This window comes from Dasypus novemcinctus, chromosome X (assembly GCF_030445035.2).
Source record: "Dasypus novemcinctus isolate mDasNov1 chromosome X, mDasNov1.1.hap2, whole genome shotgun sequence".
NCBI classification, from domain to species: Eukaryota; Metazoa; Chordata; class Mammalia; order Cingulata; family Dasypodidae; genus Dasypus; species Dasypus novemcinctus.
The window spans coordinates 55,506,968-55,530,139 of record NC_080704.1 but is presented as its reverse complement, the minus strand read 5'-3'; the positions used below and the strand labels follow the sequence as shown (position 1 = coordinate 55,530,139).

The window sequence follows — 23,172 nt, the reverse complement described above, 5'->3', positions numbered from 1 at the left end:
CCCACTGGCTCCTTCTGACATCCCATCTCTCCTGTCACTTCCCCTTCTCACTTCCCTTGTGCTTAACCTCCCACACCACATGCTGACCGCAGGGAACCTCACTTTCGTGAAAGACCACAGCTGAGGTTAAGTTAGGATAGAAAATGAAGCAAATACCCCAATGCCCCCTCCACCTGTGACCATGTCACACTCATTCCAACCTTCAACAACCCCATGAGGTTGGCGGGGCAATTATGGTATAGATTATGAAGATTACAAAAGAGGAAACTGAGACTCAAAAGAGGTTGAAGTGACTTGCCCAAGGTCACACAGCTGGGAAGTCTATCATGCACCAAACAATGCTCCATTTCCCCCCAGTAAGAATTTGCCCAAGGCTGACTGAGCCCTCACGGGTTGCCAGGCAGAGTGCTAAGCGCTGGGAAGGTGGCGACAAACAAAACAAAGACAGAGTGAGACCGGAAATTGGGCAGGGAGGGTAGAGGAGGCTGCCAAGACAGAGACCCGGTCAGGGTAAATCTATCCTGCACAGCATCCTCACCTCCCCCATGGGCCCCAGCGCCCTCCCAGTTCCTCCTGCAGCCTGGTTCCTCTTTCCCTGCTGACTCCAGGAGGCAGGGCAGCCCAGATAAAGCCAGGCTTCCTCTCTGGCAGTGGCACAGTGCTCAGCATGACCACTCAAGGCCAGGCCTCTCGGCTGCTGCTGCTGCTGCTGCTCGCCCTGCCAGCCACAGGTAAGTGGGCGAAGACCTCGCTGGCCCCCAGCAGTGCCTGAGCCTCACCACACCCCTGACCTGGCCTTCCCAACCCCGCCCTGTCACAGGCTCAGACCCTGTCCTCTGCTTCACCAAGTATGAGGACTCCTCGGCCACGTGCAAGGGCCTCCTGGGGGGAGGTGTCAGTGCCGAAGACTGCTGCCTCAATGCTGCCTACGCCTTCCAGAAGCCGGGCGGTGGGCCCTGCCAGGCATGCAGGTTAGGGGGGGCCTGGGGCAGATGCTGGGAGGGTGGGTGGTGATGCGAGGAGGCAAAAAGGACTGTCTGTAGGGTGCCCCAGGGCCGAGCTTTTCCCTTCTCTGGGATTTTCATTCTGAGGCCCTGACCGGAACCTCAGCTCAGGATTTCTCAACCTCGGCGCTAATGACATTTTGGGCCAGAAGTTTCTTTGAGGGGGGGGCGGGGGGGCAGGTGTTGTCCTGTGCATCGTAGGATATTAGCATCCCTGGCTTCTACCCAACCAACAGATGCCAGTAGCAGCCGCCTCCCTCCTAATTGTGACAACCAAAAATGTCTCCAGAAGCAGATGTGGCTCAAGTGGTTGAGCTCCTGCCTCCCATGTGGGAGGTCCTGGGTTCGGTTCCTATGCCTCCTAAAAAAACCCAAGAACGAACAACAAGCAGAACAGACAACAACAACAAAAAAAAATGCAGGAAAGCCAATGTGGCTTGGTAGTTGAGTGCTGGCTTCCCACATACAAGGTCCCTGGTTCAATCCCTGGCCCCAGTACCATAAAAAAAAAAAAACTGGAAAAAAAATTAAACACACACACACAAAAGTCTGCAGACATTGCTGAATGTCCCTGCAGGGGGCGGGGGAGGGGGGCAAAATTACCCTTGATAGAGAACTGCCACCATATCTCACACATCTCAAGCCCTTCTCACATATTAGAAGTAGGGCAGGGAGGGCGCAGCTGGGGGAGTACCAAAAGTGTCCCTAGTCCCCTAATTATGATGACAGCTCTCCTTTATTGTATTGTGGGTTGCTGTATATGGACTCACTGTGGAAGTGAAAGAGCCTGGAGCATTCAAAGGCAGCTGCAGGCCTCTGATTATCATGACCCTTGACATTCGTTGAGCACGTCTGGCATATCAGATGCCGTGCGGAGGCGGGGAGCAGCTTGAGGTTGTCCAAGAGTAGTTCCAGTCTCCAAATCAAGATGCCAGCTTACGTTTACCGAACCCTTACTGCACACCAAATAGAAGGCCTAAATCATACTATATACCCGCCACGTTGTGGGAGGGAGTAGTTTGGGGATTTTTTTAGGGCAGCACTGAGCCCTGAGCATGTCACCAGTTCTAACTATCACTAAGAGCTACTCAGTGCTTTGCAGGGGGTTGGGGGTGGGTCTGGAGTGTTTCTAAGGGGGACTTTGAGCCCCACATTAGGATAATGGCTCCTATTAAGCACTTCCTATTTGCCTGCCCCTAGGCAGGGTGGTGGCCTGATGGGTTTCTCACAGCCGTTCTGAGCTCCTATTCCTTACATTTGCCTACTGCATGCATTCCAAGGGCAACTCCAGGTCCCAGATCATGAAGAATAAATGACATTTATTAAGCACTTACTGTAGGCTCACTTCTACTCACTCAATCTCCCAACATCCCTCAGGGGCAGATGCTCTGATCAATCCATTCCACACACATTTATCCAGCACCCCACCCATGCCCACGCACACTCCGCAGCCCTGCCCGCCATCCTTGCCACCCGCACGGTACCAGCCCCAGCCAGAGTGGGGCACGTGTGCTCCTCTCCACAGGACCCCACGATGGTCCCAATGGTCCGTGTGGGCCCCCTGCTCAGTGACCTGTACTGAGGGCTCCCAGCTGCGGCACCGGCGCTGCGTGGGCTGGAACGGACAGTGCCCTGAGAAGGTGGAGCCTGGGACCCTCGAGTGGCAGCTGCAGGTCTGTGAGGACCAGCCGTGCTGTCCTGGTGAGGAGGCTCAGCGAGGCGGGCAAGAGGCCCTGAGGGTGGGATCATGCCTGATGTGATTGTGAGGAACAGTCAGTGGGGCTGGCCAGAGTGGCTGGAGGAGAACGAGTGAGGGGGCAAGCAATAGGAGGTCAGAGGTGATGGGGGCCTGATGGCATAGGGCCCCATGGACCACAGTGAGGACTTTGGCTTTTACTCAGTGATTAGGGCTGGGGGCGGGGGGAACGTGACATGACTTGAATTCTAAAGAAGGGATCAGTGAAGGTTCTGACGATAGTCCAGCCTGGACCATGATGGAGGACTAGGTGTGGTGGCAGAAAATGTGGGGACAGGATTGACTGACAGACCAGCTGTGGGGCACATGAGAGAGCAAACAAGCCCAGAAGGACACCCCCACCTCCATCCTGTCTTCCTTTCTTCTCCTCCCCCACCCCCAACAGAGATAGGCGGCTGGTCCAGCTGGGGGCCCTGGGCCTCCTGCTCTGTCACCTGCTCCAAAGGGACCCAGGCACGCCAGCGCAAATGTGACCACCCAGCCCCCAAGTGCGGAGGCAGCTGCCCAGGGGAGGCACGCGAGTTCAAGATCTGTGACACCCAGCAGGTCTGCCCCAGTGAGTGAGGGCAGCCACCGGGCATGGATGGGGGCAGCCAGGGTGGGTCTGTGGGGTTTACAGCAGGGAACTGCCAGGGCAGGAGGACCTCAGCACACATGACCGCACCTGACATGTCCCCACCCCATCCCACCACAGCACACGGGGCCTGGGCTGCCTGGGGCCCCTGGGGCCCCTGCTCAGGTACCTGCCACGGTGGACCCTACGCACCTGTGGAGAGACGGAGTCGCACCTGTTCTGCGCCTGAGCCCTCCACAAAGCCTCCTGGGAAGCCCTGCCCGGGGCTTGCCCATGAGCAGCGGGCCTGCGCCGGCCTGCCACCCTGTCCAGGTATGCAGGCATGAGGCCTTTGACACTGCCAACAGAGCCCTTGATTCAGGGCACAGGTGCTCTGCCAGTTCCAGGGCTCAAGTCCTAGACAACATGACCCTGGAGCTCTTCAGTCGGGGGCAGTCTGCCTCAGGGGTCTAGGGGCTGCAGTGGCCTTTCTCCTTATTCTCTTTTCACCCCAACAGTGGCTGGGGGCTGGGGGCCATGGGGCCCTATCAGCTCTTGCTCTGTGACCTGCGGCCTGGGCCAGATCCTGGAACAGCGGAAATGTGATCGACCTGCTCCCCAGCACGGAGGTCCCACCTGTGCCGGCGACTCGACCCGGGCCCACATCTGCAAACAGGGTGTGCCCTGCCCTGGTCAGCACTTCAGGACATACCACTTCCATGCCTAAGCCTTCTTGCCCATCTCTTGCCTGGTTCCTGCTGCTAAGGCCTCATTCCTACCTCTGATACCTCCATTCCTGGCACAATGCCTTGGTTCCACCTCTGATCCCCCATTCTCACTTCTCATAAGCCCCCATTTCCTCCCCCAGCCCTCATTTCTTCCTCTTGACCTCTCTGGCTCCCTGGTTTGGTCTGAGTCACTGGTGCCCCCTGTCTCTGCAGTGGATGGCGAGTGGGAGGCCTGGGGGGAGTGGAGCCCCTGCTCCCGTCCAAGCATGAAGTCCATCAGCTGTGAGGAAATCCCAGGACAGCAGACACGCTCAAGGATATGCAAGGGCCGCAAGTTCAATGGACATCGATGTCCCGGAAATCATCAGGATATCCGGCACTGCTACAACATCCAGCGCTGCCGCTGTGAGTCTCCCACAGACTCCACTGTGAGGGTGGGGCAGCCCATGCCAGGACGGTGGTCCTCTGAATCCCCGCCGTGGACCCCCTGTCTCTGCAGTCTCTCTCTCACCTTCCCAGTGAGATCTCCAGTGCTGACTCTGTGACCCCCTTCCCTCCTTCCAGTGAAAGGCTCATTGTCCGAGTGGACTAGCTGGGGGCTGTGCACACCCCCATGTGGACCCAACCCCACCCGCAGCCGCTTTCGCAACTGCACAGCCTCACTCCCCAAATTCCCGTGAGTAAGGGGGCAGAGTGGGTCAGCAGTCAGGGTAGGGGAAGTCAGCCACCCCAACCAGGGCTTCTGCCACAGGGCCTGAGGTGCTTGCCTCATCTCCCAGCTGCAGGAAGAGGGGAGAAACTAAAGAAGAAAATGAGAGAAAAAGATACTGGGGGAGAGTGAGCAGCCTCTGTGCCCCCTCAGTCACTCATTCAGGCATTCAGCCATTCCACCATTCTCTTGGCCCTTCTGTGTCCTTTGACTCGTACCTCTCAGGTACCCAGGCTTTGATGGCCTCATTCAGTTACTGGGTCACTTATGCCTCCATTCACTGACTCATGCCTTCAGTCATGCCCCCGTTCACTCACATGCTGTCTCACTGCCCCCAAGGCGCACCAAGGCCTGATAGGCAACGGTGGCAGACACCAAGCACCCAGGTGGACAGGGCCCCAGCAGGAGGCATATGAGGGACAGCTGGTGTATGGGAAAGGGACCGCCACCTCTACCAGGCTCAAGAAGCCCCAGTAGGTAGGGGCTAAGAAAGGCAGTCCTGGCATCAAGACTGTGAGTGGTGTCCCGGGCCCAGGACGATCAGCCACCCAAAGTGTTTCCATGTGACCAGAGTGGCCCAGGTGTTGGAGAGCGCTAAAACACTCATTCATCCCTTTCTTATTTCCACATACATCAAGATTAAGTGGGCTCTTTCCAACTCACAGAAGGCTGGCCTTCTGGGATGTAGTCTCCCAGCTGTAGGGTTTAGAGTGGGTCCTAAAGATGAGTTAGGGGTGTTGAGAGGAGGCACAAAGGACTTGACCGAGTGAGAGAGTGACTGGAGGAATGAGTGATTGAGAGGACTGTGGTGGGAGTGAATGAAGAGCCTGCCAAGCAGGAGAAATCACCCAGGCCAAGGCCTTTCCAGACATGGGAGTGCATCTGGATAAAGTGGAGCCAGTGGGGGGGGGGGGGGGTGAGAGAGACTCTGAGGGAGGGATCAGGCTTTGGGACAGGGATGGGGGCCCAACAACAAGGCCTTGAGTGTCAGAACAGGGTACGTGGTTCTATTCAGGGGGCAGCATAGAGAGATATAAAGAGTTTTTGAAGGTAAAAAAGGGTACTTCATGTCAACGATAATTACCAGCATTTATTGAGCACATAACTGTGAGCCAGGCACTGCTCTGAGCACTTTACCTCAATCAACTCATTTGTCCTCAAGCAGCAAAGTGAGGTGGGTATTTTTCTATTTCCATTTTTGCAGATTAGGGAAACTGGGGTGTAGGGAAGGTAAAGAAATTACCCAGTATCACATAGCTGAAAAGTGGTGTTAGGTACATAGTAAACAGTAAGAGTTCGCTGAATGCACTCATGCCTTCCCTGAGCTCCTCCCGTGTTCCACCCCCCACCCCACCCTGCAACGTTCCAGGCTCACCTTTTCCGCGGTCGAAGGTCAGGGTGAGAAGAATTTGACCTTCTGGGGGAAGCCGTGGGCCCAGTGCGAGGAGCTGCAGGGGCAGAAGCAGGCGGTGGAGGAGAAGCGGCCATGTCTACACGCACCTGCCTGCAAAGACCCTTTGGATGACAGCCCCTAACTCCTCTAACTCCTCTCCCATCCGACTCTGATCCCCTGACCTCCCAGACCTCAATAAACGGGCCTCTTCCAGATTCTACTAATGTTCCTTGGAGGAGAAAAACTCCCCAAGAGTGGGGCAATAGCATCTTAGAATCTAAGGCAAAGGGCACCGCACGGGCCAAGTCGCGGAGGCCTGTTATGGAAAAAAACGTTTCCCGCCGTGGCCCCAGTTTGGCAGGAGCGAAGGCGAGTGTACAGCCCTTCGCCGCTGCCCTGACCCCGAGGTCTGCTCCCCACCCTCTTAGTGCCCCGAGACCAGCCGGCACGTCCCTCTGCAGAGCCCTGCGTTACAGGTTTTCCGATTGGCCGCTCGCCCTGGGATGCGCTTTCTGATTGGCTGGCATACTTGTCGGTTGCCACTTCCCGCCACACCCGCCTCCTGAAGCAATCTCTCGGTTCCCACCCTCGCGAGCCTGGAATCGCGGAGTTTGCGCCAATCTGGTTGACGGCGGGCAGAGGAGTGACTGGGGTTGGCTCCCAGCTGCGCGAGCACCTGCACCCACCCACTCCCAACAGCCCCACTCCAACGCCACAATTAGCTGCGGCAAATAGCTTCGCGGGGCGGGAGGCGGACCAAGGAAGTGGCAAGGATGTGCTGTAAGCTGGGTCGGGAGTTGGAGCCACTCCTGTGCACTTGCTAAGTCTGGGCACTAGGGATGGTAGGAGAGGACGTCTGAGCCTGTACCTGTCTCCCCAGTGAGTGGGGACAAACTAAAGCATACATTTTGGCCTTTGGTCATTATTTCATTTATCAGCACCTGCTGTATGCTAACGCCAGGGCTGAACATCATAGGGGTAGGCAGTAAAGGAGAGATGTCTGAGTCATACCTGTATCCACAGCGAGGGAACAGACTCAGATTAGGTGGCCCTTTCGTTTGAATGTTCAGCACTTTTTAGTGGCTACTGTGTGCTAAAGAAGTGCTGGGCATCATGGGGGAGAGAGAAGAGTCGGCAGGACCTGTCTGCACAGCGAAGGGAACAAACCCATACCCCAACGCTCTTAACATCTGCTCGTCCAGTTAGCACTTCCTGAATGCTGGGCCCCTTGTGATGAGACAAATCATAATGATTTTGGTAAGAGTTCTTACTATGTGCTTGGTAGTATTTCATGACTTTGCATAGCATGAACTCATTTAATCTTCACAACAAGCCCATCAGGATCAATAGAGGCAAGGAAAGATGATAAACTTGATATGTCAGCAGCACGATGGATTGTGGCAAAGTCATAAATGTCAGCAGCAGAGTTTAGGACTTTGTACTGTGAGTGGAGGGGGCCCCTCTGTGCAGGAGGGTTTGGATGGGAGATTTGTGATACCAGGAGCCTGTCAGGAAGCTCACTTGACTTCTCTGGGTCGACTTCCTCTAGTGTAAATGGGCCAGTTGATGTGTTGTGGTGAGAATTAATTTGGTAAGTAATTGGTCACCTTGGGAGGGCTGGGCCAAAGTGAGAGATTCTGACTGCTACTACGAGGTACAAGAGAGGGGTTGTGTGTGCTTACAGGAAAGTGGCAGTTTGGCTGTGGGTGTGCATTATGAGATGCATATCTTCTTGTGTGATATGCAGGCCTATGGGTCTGTGCAAGAATTAAGGCTGTATTGAGTATATGTGGGGTTCTTGTGAGGTTACAATTGTGTGCCATAACAATATGTGAATTATAGGTGTACACATATGTGTGTATGCACTTGTGCATGTGCATAAAAGTGTCTACCTGCCTGTATGTGTGAGGTGGGTGTACAGCTGTGTGAATTTAGGGTGCCTTGAATGCACATGATATGTATGTGGGTTACAAGACACCATGGATCCAGCACAGCATGTTTGCTCCAGTTACTGAGAGAGAAAAAAAGGAGCACACATTTCAAAATGCTGGAAAATATCCTATTCATGAGGCTTTCCCCATCAGGGGAACTCTATGATTTGGAATGCCAGAGAGGGCGACCTAGAGAGATGCAGAAAGAATGGCCAAAGCAAAAGCCTGGAGGTGGGACTAAAGCTGTCTGGGATGGAAGAGGGATGCAGAGAATGGTTTGGGAAATATTTGACTTGGGGACTATGGGAGATTAGGGGAAGAGGGGCCCTTGAAAGAGGAAGGGAAAGGGCATCCTGGCAGAAGTCACGGCATATTCAAAGGCAAAAAGGCTGCCCACCCCACCCCACTTCTCCTTGGAGTGGTCCCCTCATCACCCCCTTGCTACAAATGAGGAAATTAAGTGTCAAAGGGACTAAGTCACCTTCCCAAGTGAATGATGGAGACCTGATTTGAACCCAGGCACGTTGCCTTCAGACTCCACGCTATTACTGCCTCTTTAAAATGGGCTAATGACTTAGTGAATGAAAAATGAATGAACAAATAAGTGAATAATTCCCCTGAAAATCTGGCAAACAAAAGAGACCTCAAATCTACCTACTTCTCTCCATTTATTCTGCCATGTCACCTGGTCCTCCATCATTGCTTTCTATGGCCCACAAGGCTCTACCTAATCTGGCCCCTGCTAACCTCCCTGACTCTTCTACCACGATATCCCTCACCTGGTTTGTTCCTACCACACTGGCACTGTCTGTTCCTTTTTCCTGGCACATTCTTAAAAGAAAAAGAACATGTATGAATCACAAAGTGAATATGACCCTGTGGGAATGAATTGGAGTTCTCTGTTTCCCTCAACTATGAAATGGAAATGATATTGCCTGCCCCATAAGATTGTTGTGTGGGGCGAATGAGAATGCATGTAAATGGCTTAATTCAGTGTTGGGTGCAATCAGTCAATAAATTGTTATTTTTTAATGGATTTGTGCTTTCATTGAAGTCAGGGTCTTGTGGGATTGACACGATGGCTTCCACAGCCCACCTCTGCCCTAACTATAAAGGTCATTTGCTCACTTGGCAAATATTATTTGGCATCTGCTGAGTACGTGTCCTGGGCTGGGTCTACCTCTGAGTGTGGAAAGTACTCGGTTGCACGGAGAGACAGCCATGAACACTGATGACACCAGGTGCTTAGCCTGGCTTTTCACTGTGTCCAGGGCAGAGAGATGGAGGCACGTCAACGGAGTGTGTGGGGAGGAGTGGAAAAGGGGATGGACATACATCAGGCTAGGGCTGCACAGAATATGTGTTCTAGATCTAGGTGTGTCCATGATTATCTGTGCTTATGTGTTTTGTCTGAGTGTGCATGCTCATGTAAGTTCCCATGGGTCTCTGTGCCTGTGCAGTACCTGTTTGTGTGTGTGTACGTGTATGCACACATACCCCTGTGTGTTACCCTGGGTTTGTGTGTGTGTCTCTGTTTAAACCGAGATCTGGGTGTATTCTCTGTCTTTGCATGATCCATGTGCTGCCTCACTTTTCTGTGTGTCATCCCTGTGTGCCTCCAGGCCTCTCCACCGGGGACAAGTGTGTGTACCCCGCCCAAGTGTCCACCTCCGTGTGTCTAATGCTGTCTACACCGCCCCCACACCCTTCTCTATGCGTGGCTGAGCCTTTGTGGATGTAGGAGACTGATCTTCTCCTTGGGCACTATGTATGATTCCACTGCTAGTCGTGAAGGGGTTATTTCTCCATTTTTGTGTCTCAGGGTGTGCCCTCCAGCCCCTCCCCCAAAATGCCTTCTGCAGTGAATATCAACACCTGGAAACCGAGTCTCTGCACAGGGTCCTGAGTGAGAGAATGGGTGTGAGGACCAGGATGAGGTGGGTCGGGGGGTCCTTTCTGACAACCGGCCCCGACCCTCGGGAAAAACACCCACCCCGCCCCCACTCCCCAAATTGCGCAGCCCCAATCGGAGGGGGGAGGGGAAGCAGGATGCGGCGCGGCGCGTGCGCACTTCCGCTTTCAGCACCGCGGACAGAGCCTTCGCCCCCGCCTGTCGGCGCACACCACCGCCGCCCTGGCACCGAAGGCGCGCTGACGTCACTCGCCGTTCATTCTCAAACTCCCCTTTCCGCCTGCCTTGGTCGCGTCCGCGCTGCCGACGGCCCAGCCAGGCGACACCACTCGGCGTGCGAGATAGGGGGGCACGGGCGCGACCATCCGCGCTGCGGCGGCGGCGATTCCGTGCTGCCTCAGTCTGCGGCGGGCAGCGGAGGAGTCGCATCGTGCTGAGGAGCGCAGTTGTGCTCTTGGGCGCCGCGAGGTCCGCCCCCGCGGCCCTAGCTAGACTGCCCCCAGGACCCCCTACCCCGCGCCGCAGCCATGAACTACCTGCGGCGCCGCCTGTCGGACAGCAACTTCATGGCCAATCTGCCAAATGGGTACATGACAGACCTGCAGCGCCCGCAGCCGCCTCCGCCGCCGCCCGCTGCCTCTAGCCCCGGAACCACGCCCGGCCCCGCGACTGCCACTACTGAGAGGTCCTCCTCAGCCGCTCCTGTGCCCTCTCCGGCAGCCCCTAGCCCCGGGTCTTCAGGAGGCGGTGGCTTCTTCTCGTCGCTGTCCAACGCGGTTAAGCAGACCACGGCAGCCGCAGCCGCCACCTTTAGCGAGCAGGTGGGCGGCGGCGCTGGGGGCGCAGGCCGCGGGGGTGCTGCCGCCAGGGTGCTGCTGGTCATCGACGAACCGCACACCGACTGGTAAGCCACTGCCGAGGACGTCTTCCCGCGGGCCCGGGTCCCCAGATCGACCTGCGGCAAGCAATTATCAAGTGCCGCTTGTGTGCTGGGCACCTGGCCCCCTCCCCCAAAGCCTTTTCCTTTAAATTATTAGCCAGGGCGCTTCTGTGTGCCCCGCCCATGCCCCCAAACACCCAAGGCCTTCTCCTTGGATGGAGGGAGCAATTATGGACGCCTGCTGTGTACCTCTTCTCCAATCCTCCTCCCTAAAAGACATTGGCTTCAATACATCCTGTGAGCATTTGAAAGCCTAATATATTTCCTAATCCCACCCACCCCACTCCCCCAGCCCTAGCCCTAAAGGCCTTTTCTGCTAATGGATCTTGGAAGCCTTTATCAAGTACCTGCAATGTGCCTCATCGAGGAGGCCTTCTTCAAGGCCTTTGGCTTCACTGAATTTTGTGAACATTTATTAAAAGCCTGATCTGTGCCCTGTCCTCTCCCCCCAATCCTTGACCTAAAACGTTCTCTCTAATGAATCTCATGAGCATGTATCCAGTCTGCTGTGTATCCCACCCTCAGCGCCCTCCTCAAAGACGTTTTAAACTGTTCAGTGAACATTGATTGAGTACCTGCTGTATATACCACCACAACTTCTTGCCAGAAGCTTTGCCTTTAGTGTATCTTGTGAGTCTTTATTGAATGCTTTCTCATGCCCCAACTCCGGGCCTCCCTCCTAGGGCCTTTCCCTTGAAAGATTATAGAAAGCATTTAATAAGTGTTTCTTGTATGTTCCATCCCAAGCCCTTTTCCAAAACAGATCCTTTTCCTTCAGCTCATGAGCATTTTTTGAACCTTCAGACCTTTTCCTACGACGGATCTAGAAAGCGTTTATTGAGTGCGGTCTCAGTTGAGTAGCCCCCACTCTCAAGCTAATTCTTCAAAGGCCTTTCCTTTAATGGATCCATCTAGTATTTATCAACTGCCTGCTGTGTGAACCTTCCCTAAAGACTCTTAGCTCCAATATTTCAGCAAGCATTTATTGAGTGCCTGCTGTGTACCTCATCCCCAAATCCTTTCTCCAATGCCTTTTCCTCTGGTGAATCCACTCTGCATGTATTAAGCACCTTCTGCATAACCCAACCTTAGACTTTCTCCATAAAAGCCTTTTCCTCTAATTAACCCTGTGATTAGATATCTAGCACTTATTCTGTGCCCCATTTCAATCCCTCTTCCCAAAGACCTTTCCTTTTAATCTTTCCATGGAACATTTATGGAGCTTCTTTAGTGTGCCTAATTCTGTGCCTTCTCCATAAAAGCTTTTTCTCCCTCCCATGGAAGGAGAATCATACTTACATAGATCAAGTCTTCGCATTCCAATTCCCCTTCCCTGAAGGACTTTGCCTCCTATGGATCCAGTGAGCATTTTTCAGCTGATTGTATGCCCAACCTCAATCCCCTCTCCTCAAAGGCCTTTTCTTTTACTGGATCCAGTGAGCGTTTATTCATTGTCTGCCATGTGCTCCATTCTAATCACCTTACCCCAAAGACCTCTTCTGTTAGCACTTACAGAACAGCGTCAGTGTGCCCTATGTTCACACCTCCTCCCCAAAGTCCTTTTCTCCCAGTAGACCCAGGGAACATGTATGCAGTGTCTGGAAGTACATTCCCCTTCATTACTCCTTGGAGGACCTGCCCCAATCATAAGGCCTCTCCTCAAGGTCCTGTGCTTTTGATAACTTCAAAGCCTAAATTATAAGGGTTGCCCCTTTCCCACTCCCTTCAGCACCCCTAGGATTTCCTCTCCCAACCTTGAGTTCATATCCCAAAGAGACTTTCTTCTATGTAAGTCAGTATGCATTAATTAAACACCTGCTGGGTAAGTCATTCTGAACTTCCTCTTTCCCTGTTTCTGGAAGTTCCTGCCCCTACCTCAAGTGCTCTCTCTCCAGGGCTCTGCTTCAGCCTAAACTTATTAAGTACCAGCTGTTTAATGGTTAGATAACCCTTCACCCCAGGAGCCTTTACCCAAGCGGCCTTTCCTTCTCTTCAAAGCCATTTATTCTTTCCACAGATATTTGTTGCATGTTTTCTATGTGCCAGAGTAAAAAAGGCATTTGTTAAGCACCACTGTATACTAGGAAGAACCCTCCTTCAGCTCCCTTTCCTTTTAATCCCAACCACCAGCTGGTTTCTCCATACCTTTTCTTCCATTTAACCCCACAATCATGTGGTGAGCACTTATTGTACTACTCAGAACCCCATATCCAATGTCTCTCCTCCTCCCCTTCTTGGAGCCCTAATTTCCCCTTCAACAGTCCCTATCCTGCCTTTCACACTGCACAAGCCTGAAAGCTCATGATGTGTACCTACTGTATTTTGGCTAGTCCCCCTCTCCCACTTAGTAGCCATCTCTTCCACTGCCCTTTTCCCCCAATTAATCCAGAAAGCCCCTATTAGTTTCCTGCTGTTCAAACAGTGCATTCCCATCCTGGCAGTAGGCTGCTCCACTCTTTTTTCCATCAATCCACAAAGCATTCATTGAGCATCTGATGTAATTCCTTTACCAACACCCACTCACACAGGTGCCATCTTCCTGGTTATATTTGCTTCACTGAAGTCAACAAATCTTAATGAGGTCCCTTCTGTGTATTGGTAACCACCCTTCTTTAGACTTCCTTTCTTTACTCCCATCCTCCAAACAGGTTCTTTTGCTGCATCATTCTTCACTCCTGCAAGCATTTACTAATTACCTACTGAATACTCAAAAATTCTTTCTCCTTTCCATAACTGCAACTCCAGTGTTTTGCTCTTTTTCTTCTAATCTGTCCAGGAAGCAATAACTGAGCACCTGCTGAAATCAGTGAATAGCATTCCCTTCCCCTTCTGCATCCCAGAAGCCTCCTTTTTATTTCAGAAGTCCCCCAAGTCTTTTTTTCCAGCCAATTTAGCAAATATTTACTATATTTTTGCTGATAACAATTTTTGCTTTCATATATGAATTACATTAAGCAAATATTTGTTTAGTGTCTACAATATGTAGAGTGGGGCAGGGTGAACAAAGAGAGGGAAACTATGAACACTAGGCTCAGCGTGGAGAACAGAGACCTCTGCATCATCAAGTTACAGACATTCAGAACCATGCAAGCCTCAGGGGCTTCGGCCTGGAGGAAAGGAGGAATTGTGCAAACTCTGTAATGGAGAGAATGCCTCTGTAAAGTCTGATTCCTTTCCCACCAAACCTCATCATTCTGATTGATTCCTGGGTCTTAACTGCACTGTGGCTTAAAGTTGCAAACTCTGAACTGAGATTCACCTCTGCCTTTTAGAGATAATCTAGTCCAGTGTTTTTCAAACTGTGGGTCACCTGTTGGCTTGGGACCAGCCTGTCATTTTCTTCATGAAATAGAATAAATGAGAATAGAAAATAACTGAATGTATTGCATAATACATAATAGTAAGAGTAATTATTGTTTAGCAAAACTGTTGCTCCAATAAGATATATAATCTATATATAATCCATGTGTTATATAATTGGTTTAGAGTGCATAATACATATATATGTGTATGTTTTTCTTCATGAAATAGAATAAAATAGAAAACGAGAAAAGGAAACAAAAGCTAGAATAGAAAGCATCAGACTGCATTGCATAAGGTGAAGGTAATTATTTACAGAAATTTTCATTCCAATTATGTACACACATACACATTCTACTATACATTCTATGTACATATACACTTAATATGTAATATATAATATAAATTATATATTACATAAGATGTATTCTATATTTTATTTTGCTGTATAACATGCAACATGTATAATATACATGTTATATATAGGGTATATTATTATGTATATAGTGGTTATATAAACTATATTTCTTATTGTGATTTGTTTTCTTAGGTAGAATTCCTTGAAAGCAGATGCTGAGACTCTCAGATTTGTGTGCAGGAGATTTACTGGGGAGAGCTCTTGGAAACAACACCTGTGGGAGAGTGAGGAGAGCAGGATTGTGTAGAAGGAAAAGTTGAGCTGTAATGCAGTCACAACAGCGGTCTCAGCCAACCCTCTGGGGAACTCTGGAGCTGGAATGGTCCTTCAAAGTTTTCCGAATTGAGATGGGGTGGCCAGGCTTTTGTGTTCCTGCATCAGTCAGTCATTGACTGTCAGCTGCCCCCTGGAAGGAGGCGCAGTCTTGGGTGAGGCAAATCCCTGCTGCAGAGGGCAATTCTCAGTGAGCGACATAACTGTGAGCCTTCAGCAGCAGATAGTCCCTGAAGCTGGGGGATGATATGAGGACTCGAAGGAGGGAGGGAGGTGGAGATCTAAGTGGAGCATACAGTCCACCCTTCGTATTACTAAGATCCACTTGCTTCTTATAATACATTCACCCCATCTGGAAACAGCATTTCCAGAATTACTACTGGTCTTCTGTTCTGAGGAAAACTTAACAAGAGCCAGGTTAGTGAGACAAATTACAGTCTCCACTGCCTGCAGCTGATTTCAGGACCATCAATGAGATTCACTGTCTACTTCCTCAACTATACATTTTAGATTCCCCTCCCTCTCTGCTAGTACCTCTTTTGGTCTCAGTTGCTTACCTGGTCGATGATCCATTCCCTCATCTTTGGGAGGCCTGAGCCTCTGGTCACCATGCCACCCTTAGGCTGTGGCTGCTATATTAGTCCCTTTACCAACAAAGTTTAGCAAGGACCACCAAGAGATGCCCAAATGAATCATCCGGGTGCCAAACATATTCCTCCCCGCCGCCGCTGTGCAACAGCAGCCCTATTTTCTCCTTATGATCAGTGTCTCCTTCTCCTGTCCCTTGGCATGAGAAACCTGAAGTGTTGGGTGGCAGCCGTAGCTTAGAGTGTAATGGGGTTCTTGCTCCATCCCCTGGTAGCAGTATTCCCTCTTGGAGAACCTGGACCTTTAATCCTGCAGAGTTCTGAGAGAACAGGAAGCACAAATAACAAAAGTGGATCGCAGGGAGTGATGGTAAGCTGGGCCACTTCTACTTTACCCTCTGAGTTCCCAGACCCATGTATCCTACCTATTAGGATCACTACACATGCAAGGGTCATTGATTTAAGTTGTGCACTATTTTGGAGGATGGTGCCTCATTCTTGTACTGTATCACCTCTAAACTGGGGTCTTAGCTATGTCTTCAACAAATTGTTCCATCACTCTCTGACCAGCAGCTTCTGGTTGGTGTGCTCTGTGATGTGATCAGTGGAGCCCGTCGTCATATACCCACTATTTCATCTCCTTTACTGTGAACTGTGTCCTTTGGTCTGAAGCAATGTTATGTGAGATCCCGTGCTGGTTGGTAAAATCCTCTGTAAGCCCTTGGACAGCGATTGTCCTGTCTTTCCATATAAAGGCAAACCCATACATGGACTATTTCAGTCAAAATGAATCACTACTCTAACCAGAGGGGAAGTGGCTCAATATAAGCCAGTTTGGCACCAGTGGCTGGTTGGTCTCTTTGAGGGATGGTACCTTACTGGGGACTCAACCTTGGTTTCTGTTGCTGACAGGCTAGACATTTGGCAATCATGTTGTTGGGCCCACAGATAGCCTCTGTCTCTGCTACTGTTGCCACTTCATTCATGTGCCACATCTGCCAGCACTGGGGCGACTGATTTTAGTGGCTGGCTGACATCATCTGGCTGATGCATTCTGTCTACGTGGTTGTTTAGGGCCACCTCCATGGTGAACGCTGTCTGGTGGGTGTTAACATGCAATGCAAAGATCTTCAATCCTCATTTTTTGCCCACTCTCATATATATAACCCACATTCCTACATCCCAGAACTCCTTGTCCTGATCTTCCAATATTTTTCCTCCCAGATGCCTGACCAACCAGCCAAGCCATTCACCATTGCATATAAGTGAATATATATTCTAACTTGGGCCACTTCTCCTTCCATACAAAGTGTATGACCAGGTACACAGTCCAAAGCTCTGCCCATCAGGAGCTCTGCCACTCTCTTTCAAGGCCATGCCAAGTGGGGCTATAGTGCAGCCACTGTCCATTTTTGGCTTCTGCCCACATATCAAGCCAGCCCATTTGTGAACCAAGCTTGGGCATTTTCCTCTTTCATCAGCTGGTTGTAAGTAATCCCTTTGGTGAGCAGAGGGAGAGTAACTACTTTGCAACAGTTCTGGATGACATGGGGATCTGGATGACTCATGTAGCTTGCTTGTTCCTACTTGGGTTCAATCCTGCCTGCTGGGTCATCTGACTTTATTGCTTGGCAGATCTGGCAGGACTCAGCTCATAATGGATAGTTTTGGATGCATAGTCACTTGGTGCGTGTGGTCAAGTATTCTGTCTCTACCCAGGGCCCAGTACTACACCAGGATTTGTTTCTTAAAAGGTATATAATTCTCTGCTGCAGATGGCATGGTCTTGCCTCAGAACCTCAGGAACCTCTCACTTGGGCTTCCCCAAAGCTCCACACTGCATCTTTTTCACGACTCCTCCAGTATCACAAAATCTGCCAGATCCAATGGCCTGAGTGGCAGGGCTGCTTACACTGCAGCCTGGACCTGCTGCAGAGCCTTTTTCTGCTCTGACCTCCACTCTGAGCTGCCAGCCTTATGTGTCACCTGATACATGGGCCAGAGCAGTGCAGTATTTCCAGGTGTGGAATATGCTGCCTCCAGAACCTGAAGAGGCCTACCAGGTATTGTGCTTTTTGTCTTCATGGTTGGAGATGCCAGATGCAATAATTTGCCCTGTTCTTTGGAGGGGTTGCCATGGCCTGCCCTGGACCACTGGATCCCTAAAAATTTTATGAATGTGTCAGGCCCGTGAGTCTTCATAGGGTTTACCTCCCACCCTTAGAAGTTACCAAGGCAACATCCTGACCTTGCTCATCTTGCTCATCTTGCCAGTGAGCATGATGAGATTGCTGTAGTGGTCCAGTGTGATATTCTGTGGCCTATCCAGATGCTCTAGGTCCCTTTGGACAGTATTATGACACAGGGTGAGAGACTTAATATAACCCTCTGGCGAGTCCATAAACGAATACTGTTGTCAGTCTCACATGTGTGTGAACTGTTTCTGATCCTCTTTTCTAATGAGAATGGAAAATGCATTTGCCAAATCAGTGGCCACATATCATGTACCTGAGGTCCTATTAAGCTGCTTTTAGCAATGATAGCATGTCCAGTATAGCAGCTACAATGAAAGCTGCTACTTGGTAATCTACAGTCGTTCTACAGGATCCATCCAGTCTCAAGGGCCAAATGGGACCAACACTCCAGCATCCTTTGAATCTTGAGGAGTATCATGAATTTCCACCCTTACCCCTAGGTACAATACTGGTTTTGGTTTACTGCTTTGATAGGAAGGGAAAGGCAGTTTCAGAGGCTTCCGTTCAGTCTTCCAGTACAACAGCTCTTATGCCACCGGCCAAAGGGAACCCATGTAAGGGTTCTGACAACCACAAATTCTTCCCATTCCAATTACGCATTTTTGAACTGGGGGAATTGACAATTAGGTGGGTCTGTGGACTCAGTGGACCCACTGTAAGCAGGACCTGGGCCAGGATTTATTACCTTACCCCTAGTGTTTCTCAACATTGCTGGTGCCATTCTCACCGTATATTCCTTATTGCTTTGCTAAGTTATGTATTTCCTCTGGGCTCTCCTGTAGAATGTAGTCAGCTGGTGGGTTTACCAGACTTGAATAGTATAACTACTGTAGTATGTCTCCTTCTCTGAGCCCTTTGGTTCTTTCCTCCACAATCTGCCCTGGAAGTTCTGGCATTTCTCTTTCACTTAGTGTGGAATATTGTTTCTCCAGGCCTCCAAGAGTGATCCTAGTGTGTGTTAGCATGATCTCCTAGGATCCTTGCCAGGGTTTTAAATTCTGTATCCCAGAAGAATCTACAACTTTATGTTCCACCCCCTTGAGCCATTGTGCTCAGGATGCAGTCCCGTGTGTAGTTTCCCAGCTCTTCCAAGTACACATTAGCCAGATCGTTTGACTTCTTCTGCATATAGTTCTTCTCCTTCCTTTATCTGCTTCTAATTTCTCCACTCAAGTTGTGCTAGGATTTGACCCTGGTTATTGGTCTGGTTGCTGGGAGGGGAGATGGGGATAGATTCTGAGAAGGCCAACATTGTTTTATAAGGCACTTGCTTCATTTGAGGCCCCTGTATTATCTTCAAACAGAGGGAATCTATATTCTAACAAAGGGGGAGGGCAGAGTGGGAGACTTCTGCAGGCCTGGTAGGTTCAGGTGAATCTATAAGTTCAAGGATTTTAACTGCATCTGTTCAGATATCCTCATCCTATGTCTCCTTCCCTATTAGGATCCTGAGTATGGCAAAGGAGATGTGCTGGGCCTGAGAATTCAACCTTCTCTGAAGCTCTACTGTACTTACAACTAAGTTCTGAGCCTGGTCCTTACCCTCTGCCCCTCTGGCTGTAGAAAATAGGGTTTCCTTAAATGTAGTGACAGAGGTCCTCTGGTTTCCAAATTTTGCCTTGAATTCATTATTATTCACCCTGGGCATATCAGATCTTTTTTCATCTAATCAATATCGCTTAGAAAAGTCACCCTACTCCGGTTACCATTGCAGTTATACCTTTCAATTGCCAAAATGTTTCACCAGCCACTGCATCCCTTCCACCAGTCTTCCTACTACAGACTGCCGTTAGTAAAAGTCACTGCTGCTCCAGATTCCTAGGGGCCTGCATTGTGATCCTCCTGCTTGGGCTTCCCATAAACACCACCCTACATCTTTTCCTACCACTGACACCTCCAGTGTCAAAGGATCTGCTGGATCCTATGCCTAAGTGGCAGAGCTGCTTGCACTGCAGCCTGGAGCTGCTGCAGAGCCCTTTGCATTGCTACAGCTTGTTAGGGGCTATCTGTGCTCCACCTCCCACCCATGATGGATCCTCATTACCAGTTGACTACTGGGTGATCCAGCTCAAGAATCACATTAGAGTCTGCTCTGAAGTTTCATTTCTCTTGCCCATTGTTTTAGGTCTGGTTCCCTGGAAACTGGCTTTGAGGCAGAGATTTGCATGCAGGAGACTTACTGGATAGTGCCTTTGAGATCAACACATGTTGGGAGGGTAGGTTTGGGCCGAGGAAGCCGACCCACCATGCAGTCCCATCAGAGGCCTCAGCTGATCCTAAGGGGAACCCATATTGAGGCAAGGAGGCTGGCCAGTGTACCTCCTCAGAGACCAGATATAGGCTAAGGGCTGCCCTCAGAAGTCAGGTGTAACCTTAGTCACAGCAGTGGTCTGTGACAGTGGACAATTCCCAGTGGGGACACAACTGTGAGCTCTTGTTTTTATGTGTGTGTGTATGTGTGTCTTTTCAACTGTGAGCTCTTAACAACTGGTATTCCCAGCACCTGGAAGAAGGGTGCAATGGCCCTGAAGAGGAAATCTGAGCACACCACCACCGTATCCTCTACATTGGTGGTCAAAAAAGTTTGAAAAATGGTGAAATAATCTCAACTCATCATCATTTTATAGATGAAAAATGTGCGGATCTGAGAGGTTGAGAGAGATTCTCTTCTGGCACTTGGAGAGACAGACAGAGAAGAATAGCAGAGCTTGGGTCTTCCGTGTGTGTTGGTGAGGTCACTAGAGTTCATTTGTACTTTATATGTCAGAGACTCTGATTGTGTGCATGTCAGCGACCCTGGCAGTGTCTCCTTTCTTCAACCCCCATTCCCTGAAACTCTGATTGGAGATGAGGTTCTGTCTGTGTAGAAGCCTGTCAGGCAGGAATCCTGGGTTTGGGGGAGGAAACAACTGGAAACAGCCCAGCTAATGATGGGCCCAGGGACAGTGACATAGCAGATCGTGATGTGTTAGTGCTGCTCCTCCTCCTCTTTGAATTGGATTCGCCTCCTCTTCAGCTGCATTGCCTCCCGCACCTTCCAGTCCATCAGTGCTGGTTACAGCCTGTTTACCCCAACCCACACCCCTCAATCTGCTCCTCCTTTGCTGGTACAGCTGACCACCCGTGACTGTTTTGTCCCTCTCGGCTCACAGCAATATGGTGAATGTGCTAGGAAAGGGCCAGAGAACCAAGAGATGCTTTGGGCCACACAAGCAGAACGTGGGCACAGAGACATACAGACACTGAAGTACACCTGAACACACACTTCATATGTATGTATGTTAGGCTCATTGCCATTCACCATTCACTGCTGAGATCAGCTCAGCAATAGGCTCAAAGGGAAGGCAATGCAGAACTTTATGAAATAAAAGGACAGAGAGAGAGACATAGAGAGGAGATAAAGATGGGACGAGGGGACTCACAGCTTCTGGACCTGAGTGCCTCGACCCTAGTTTCCACATCGTATTTATTGGACATTACTGAGCAGCCTTTTGCTATCAGAACTGCAACATCATCTACAATAATAGAGAACAACTGCAACATCTACAATAGGGAAGAGGTCATCCAAAGTTCAGATACAATTTAGACTCTTTTTCCCACAATTCACCTCCATGACATTTCAAAGAACATGACAGTTTGCGAAGCACTGCTCATTTCGCAAAGCTGTTCACCATTTACGGTAGCAGTGTGATTAGCAGACTATACTTTGAGAAATGCCTGCTCTCTGTGGTTTAAGGGAATATTTTACATTTCTCAGTGTCCTCTGATATTTACATACCACCATATGGATGATAACAGATGTTATTGTTTGCAAAGCACTTCATTTTTCAAAGTATTTCAACAATTATAAAGCACTTTATGGTTTCTATAGTGGCACTGAAGGGGCAAAGGCTGGGGATTGAGGGACCAGCCTGGGTTTTGTTTTCCTTCCTGGGATTTGAGCTTTGACAGATGTGCTCTGCTTTTCCCCTCTAGGGCGAAATACTTCAAAGGGAAAAAGATCCATGGAGAAATTGACATCAAAGTAGAACAGGTTAGTTGGGGCAGATGGACCTGGGTGTCAACTGTCCAGACTGCAAACTGAGTGGTCATTTTTACGTGGTGTGGACAAATCACCAATTTCTCCCTTTCTCAGGCTGAATTCTCTGATCTCAACCTTGTGGCTCATGCCAACGGTGGCTTCTCTGTGGACATGGAAGTTCTTCGGAATGGGGTGAAGGTCGTGCGGTGAGTATAAAAAGGTTGCCTTGTTATAATGGGAGAAGCATAAGGACTCCCTTAGAGCTGAGACAAGGTCCCCATCTCCCCACCATCCTTCCGTGAACAAGATCTACAGAGATAGTTTTTTTCTGAAGAAGAGCCACGGATCCCAGCAGCCCACAAGTCGAAATTGTCTCATCAATTCAATAAATATTTGTTGAGCATTTACTGCATGCCAGGCGTTGCTCTCATGCTCTCAGCATTTTACATTCAACAAATGTTTATTGAGCACCTACAGTGTGCCAGGAACTGTCCTAGGTGCTGAGGACCTAGCAGCAAATAAAAGACAAAAAATAGAAGACAAAAAGAAATCCCTACCCTCATCGAAGCCTACATTTTACTGATTCTACTGTGGGATACACACAATAAACAAATAAGAAAATCAAATAGTGTAAAAATGCTAAGAAAAAGATATACGAGTCAGGGGGTGTAGGGATTATTGAATGGTAATGGGGTCTGCAGTTTGGATAGAGTGGCCCATAGTGAGAGACATTTGAGTAAAGTCCTGAAGGAAGTGAAGGAGTGATCCATGTAGATATCTAGGGAGGGAAATGTTCCAGGTAGAGGAAACAGCCAGTGTAGAGGCCCCGAGGCTGGAATTTATTCTGGGCAGCACAATTTGAGGACAGCTAGTGGTCTGAGAGACTGTGACCAGGGAGCTGTCAAAGCTGACCTTGGTGAGGAGAGAGGAACAGTAGAAAAGGCTTGAGGAGACTGCCAGATGGAGAAAGAATAGAAAAGGTGCTTGTGGCAAAGGGAGCAGCTTGTGCATGTCTGCGGAGGTAAGAAACCACATTGCAATTTCTTGGAACTGTGGAGATTTAGAAACTTGGCCTTTGTTCCAAGAGTGGTGGAGAGCTTCTGGGCGGGGGGACTGTCAACATTCCTACCCCTGCCACCCCAGGTCTCTGAAGCCGGACTTTGTGCTGATCCGCCAGCATGCTTTCAGCATGGCGCGGAATGGAGACTACCGCAGTTTGGTCATTGGGCTGCAGTATGCCGGAATCCCCAGTGTTAACTCTTTGCATTCTGTCTACAACTTCTGTGACAAGCCTTGGGTGGTAAGTGATGGGAAGGGTGCTACCAGCAGAGGGAACAGCGCATGCCTGCATGCGGGAGTCCAAAATCACTCTGTGATTTTCAGAATCTGAAG

At 50.1% G+C, this 23,172-nt stretch overlaps 2 protein-coding genes and 1 pseudogene across 3 annotated transcripts in view; all 3 read left to right on the top strand.

Annotated features, from left to right (window-relative positions):
* The window catches only part of LOC101424284 (glutamine synthetase-like), a 416,428-nt pseudogene that overhangs the window by 43,928 nt on the left and 349,328 nt on the right, over positions 1 to 23,172 (top strand).
* CFP (complement factor properdin) lies at positions 585 to 6,358 on the top strand. Its single transcript, XM_004472149.5, has 9 exons — positions 585 to 731; positions 821 to 971; positions 2,530 to 2,705; positions 3,146 to 3,316; positions 3,455 to 3,646; positions 3,832 to 4,005; positions 4,255 to 4,446; positions 4,606 to 4,717; positions 6,120 to 6,358. Exons 1-9 carry the CDS (start codon positions 668 to 670, stop codon positions 6,283 to 6,285), a joined length of 1,398 nt encoding a protein of 465 aa, XP_004472206.1. The 5' UTR covers positions 585 to 667; the 3' UTR covers positions 6,286 to 6,358.
* SYN1 (synapsin I) overlaps positions 10,162 to 23,172 on the top strand; it is a 44,742-nt gene continuing 31,731 nt past the window's right edge. For both annotated transcript variants that reach the window (XM_004472147.5, XM_004472146.5), the window contains exons 1-4: positions 10,162 to 10,890; positions 21,735 to 21,792; positions 21,895 to 21,986; positions 22,924 to 23,080. In XM_004472147.5, the coding sequence (XP_004472204.1) occupies positions 10,514 to 10,890; positions 21,735 to 21,792; positions 21,895 to 21,986; positions 22,924 to 23,080 (684 nt within the window). In that variant the 5' untranslated portion in view covers positions 10,162 to 10,513. The remainder of the gene's footprint in view (positions 10,891 to 21,734; positions 21,793 to 21,894; positions 21,987 to 22,923; positions 23,081 to 23,172) is intronic.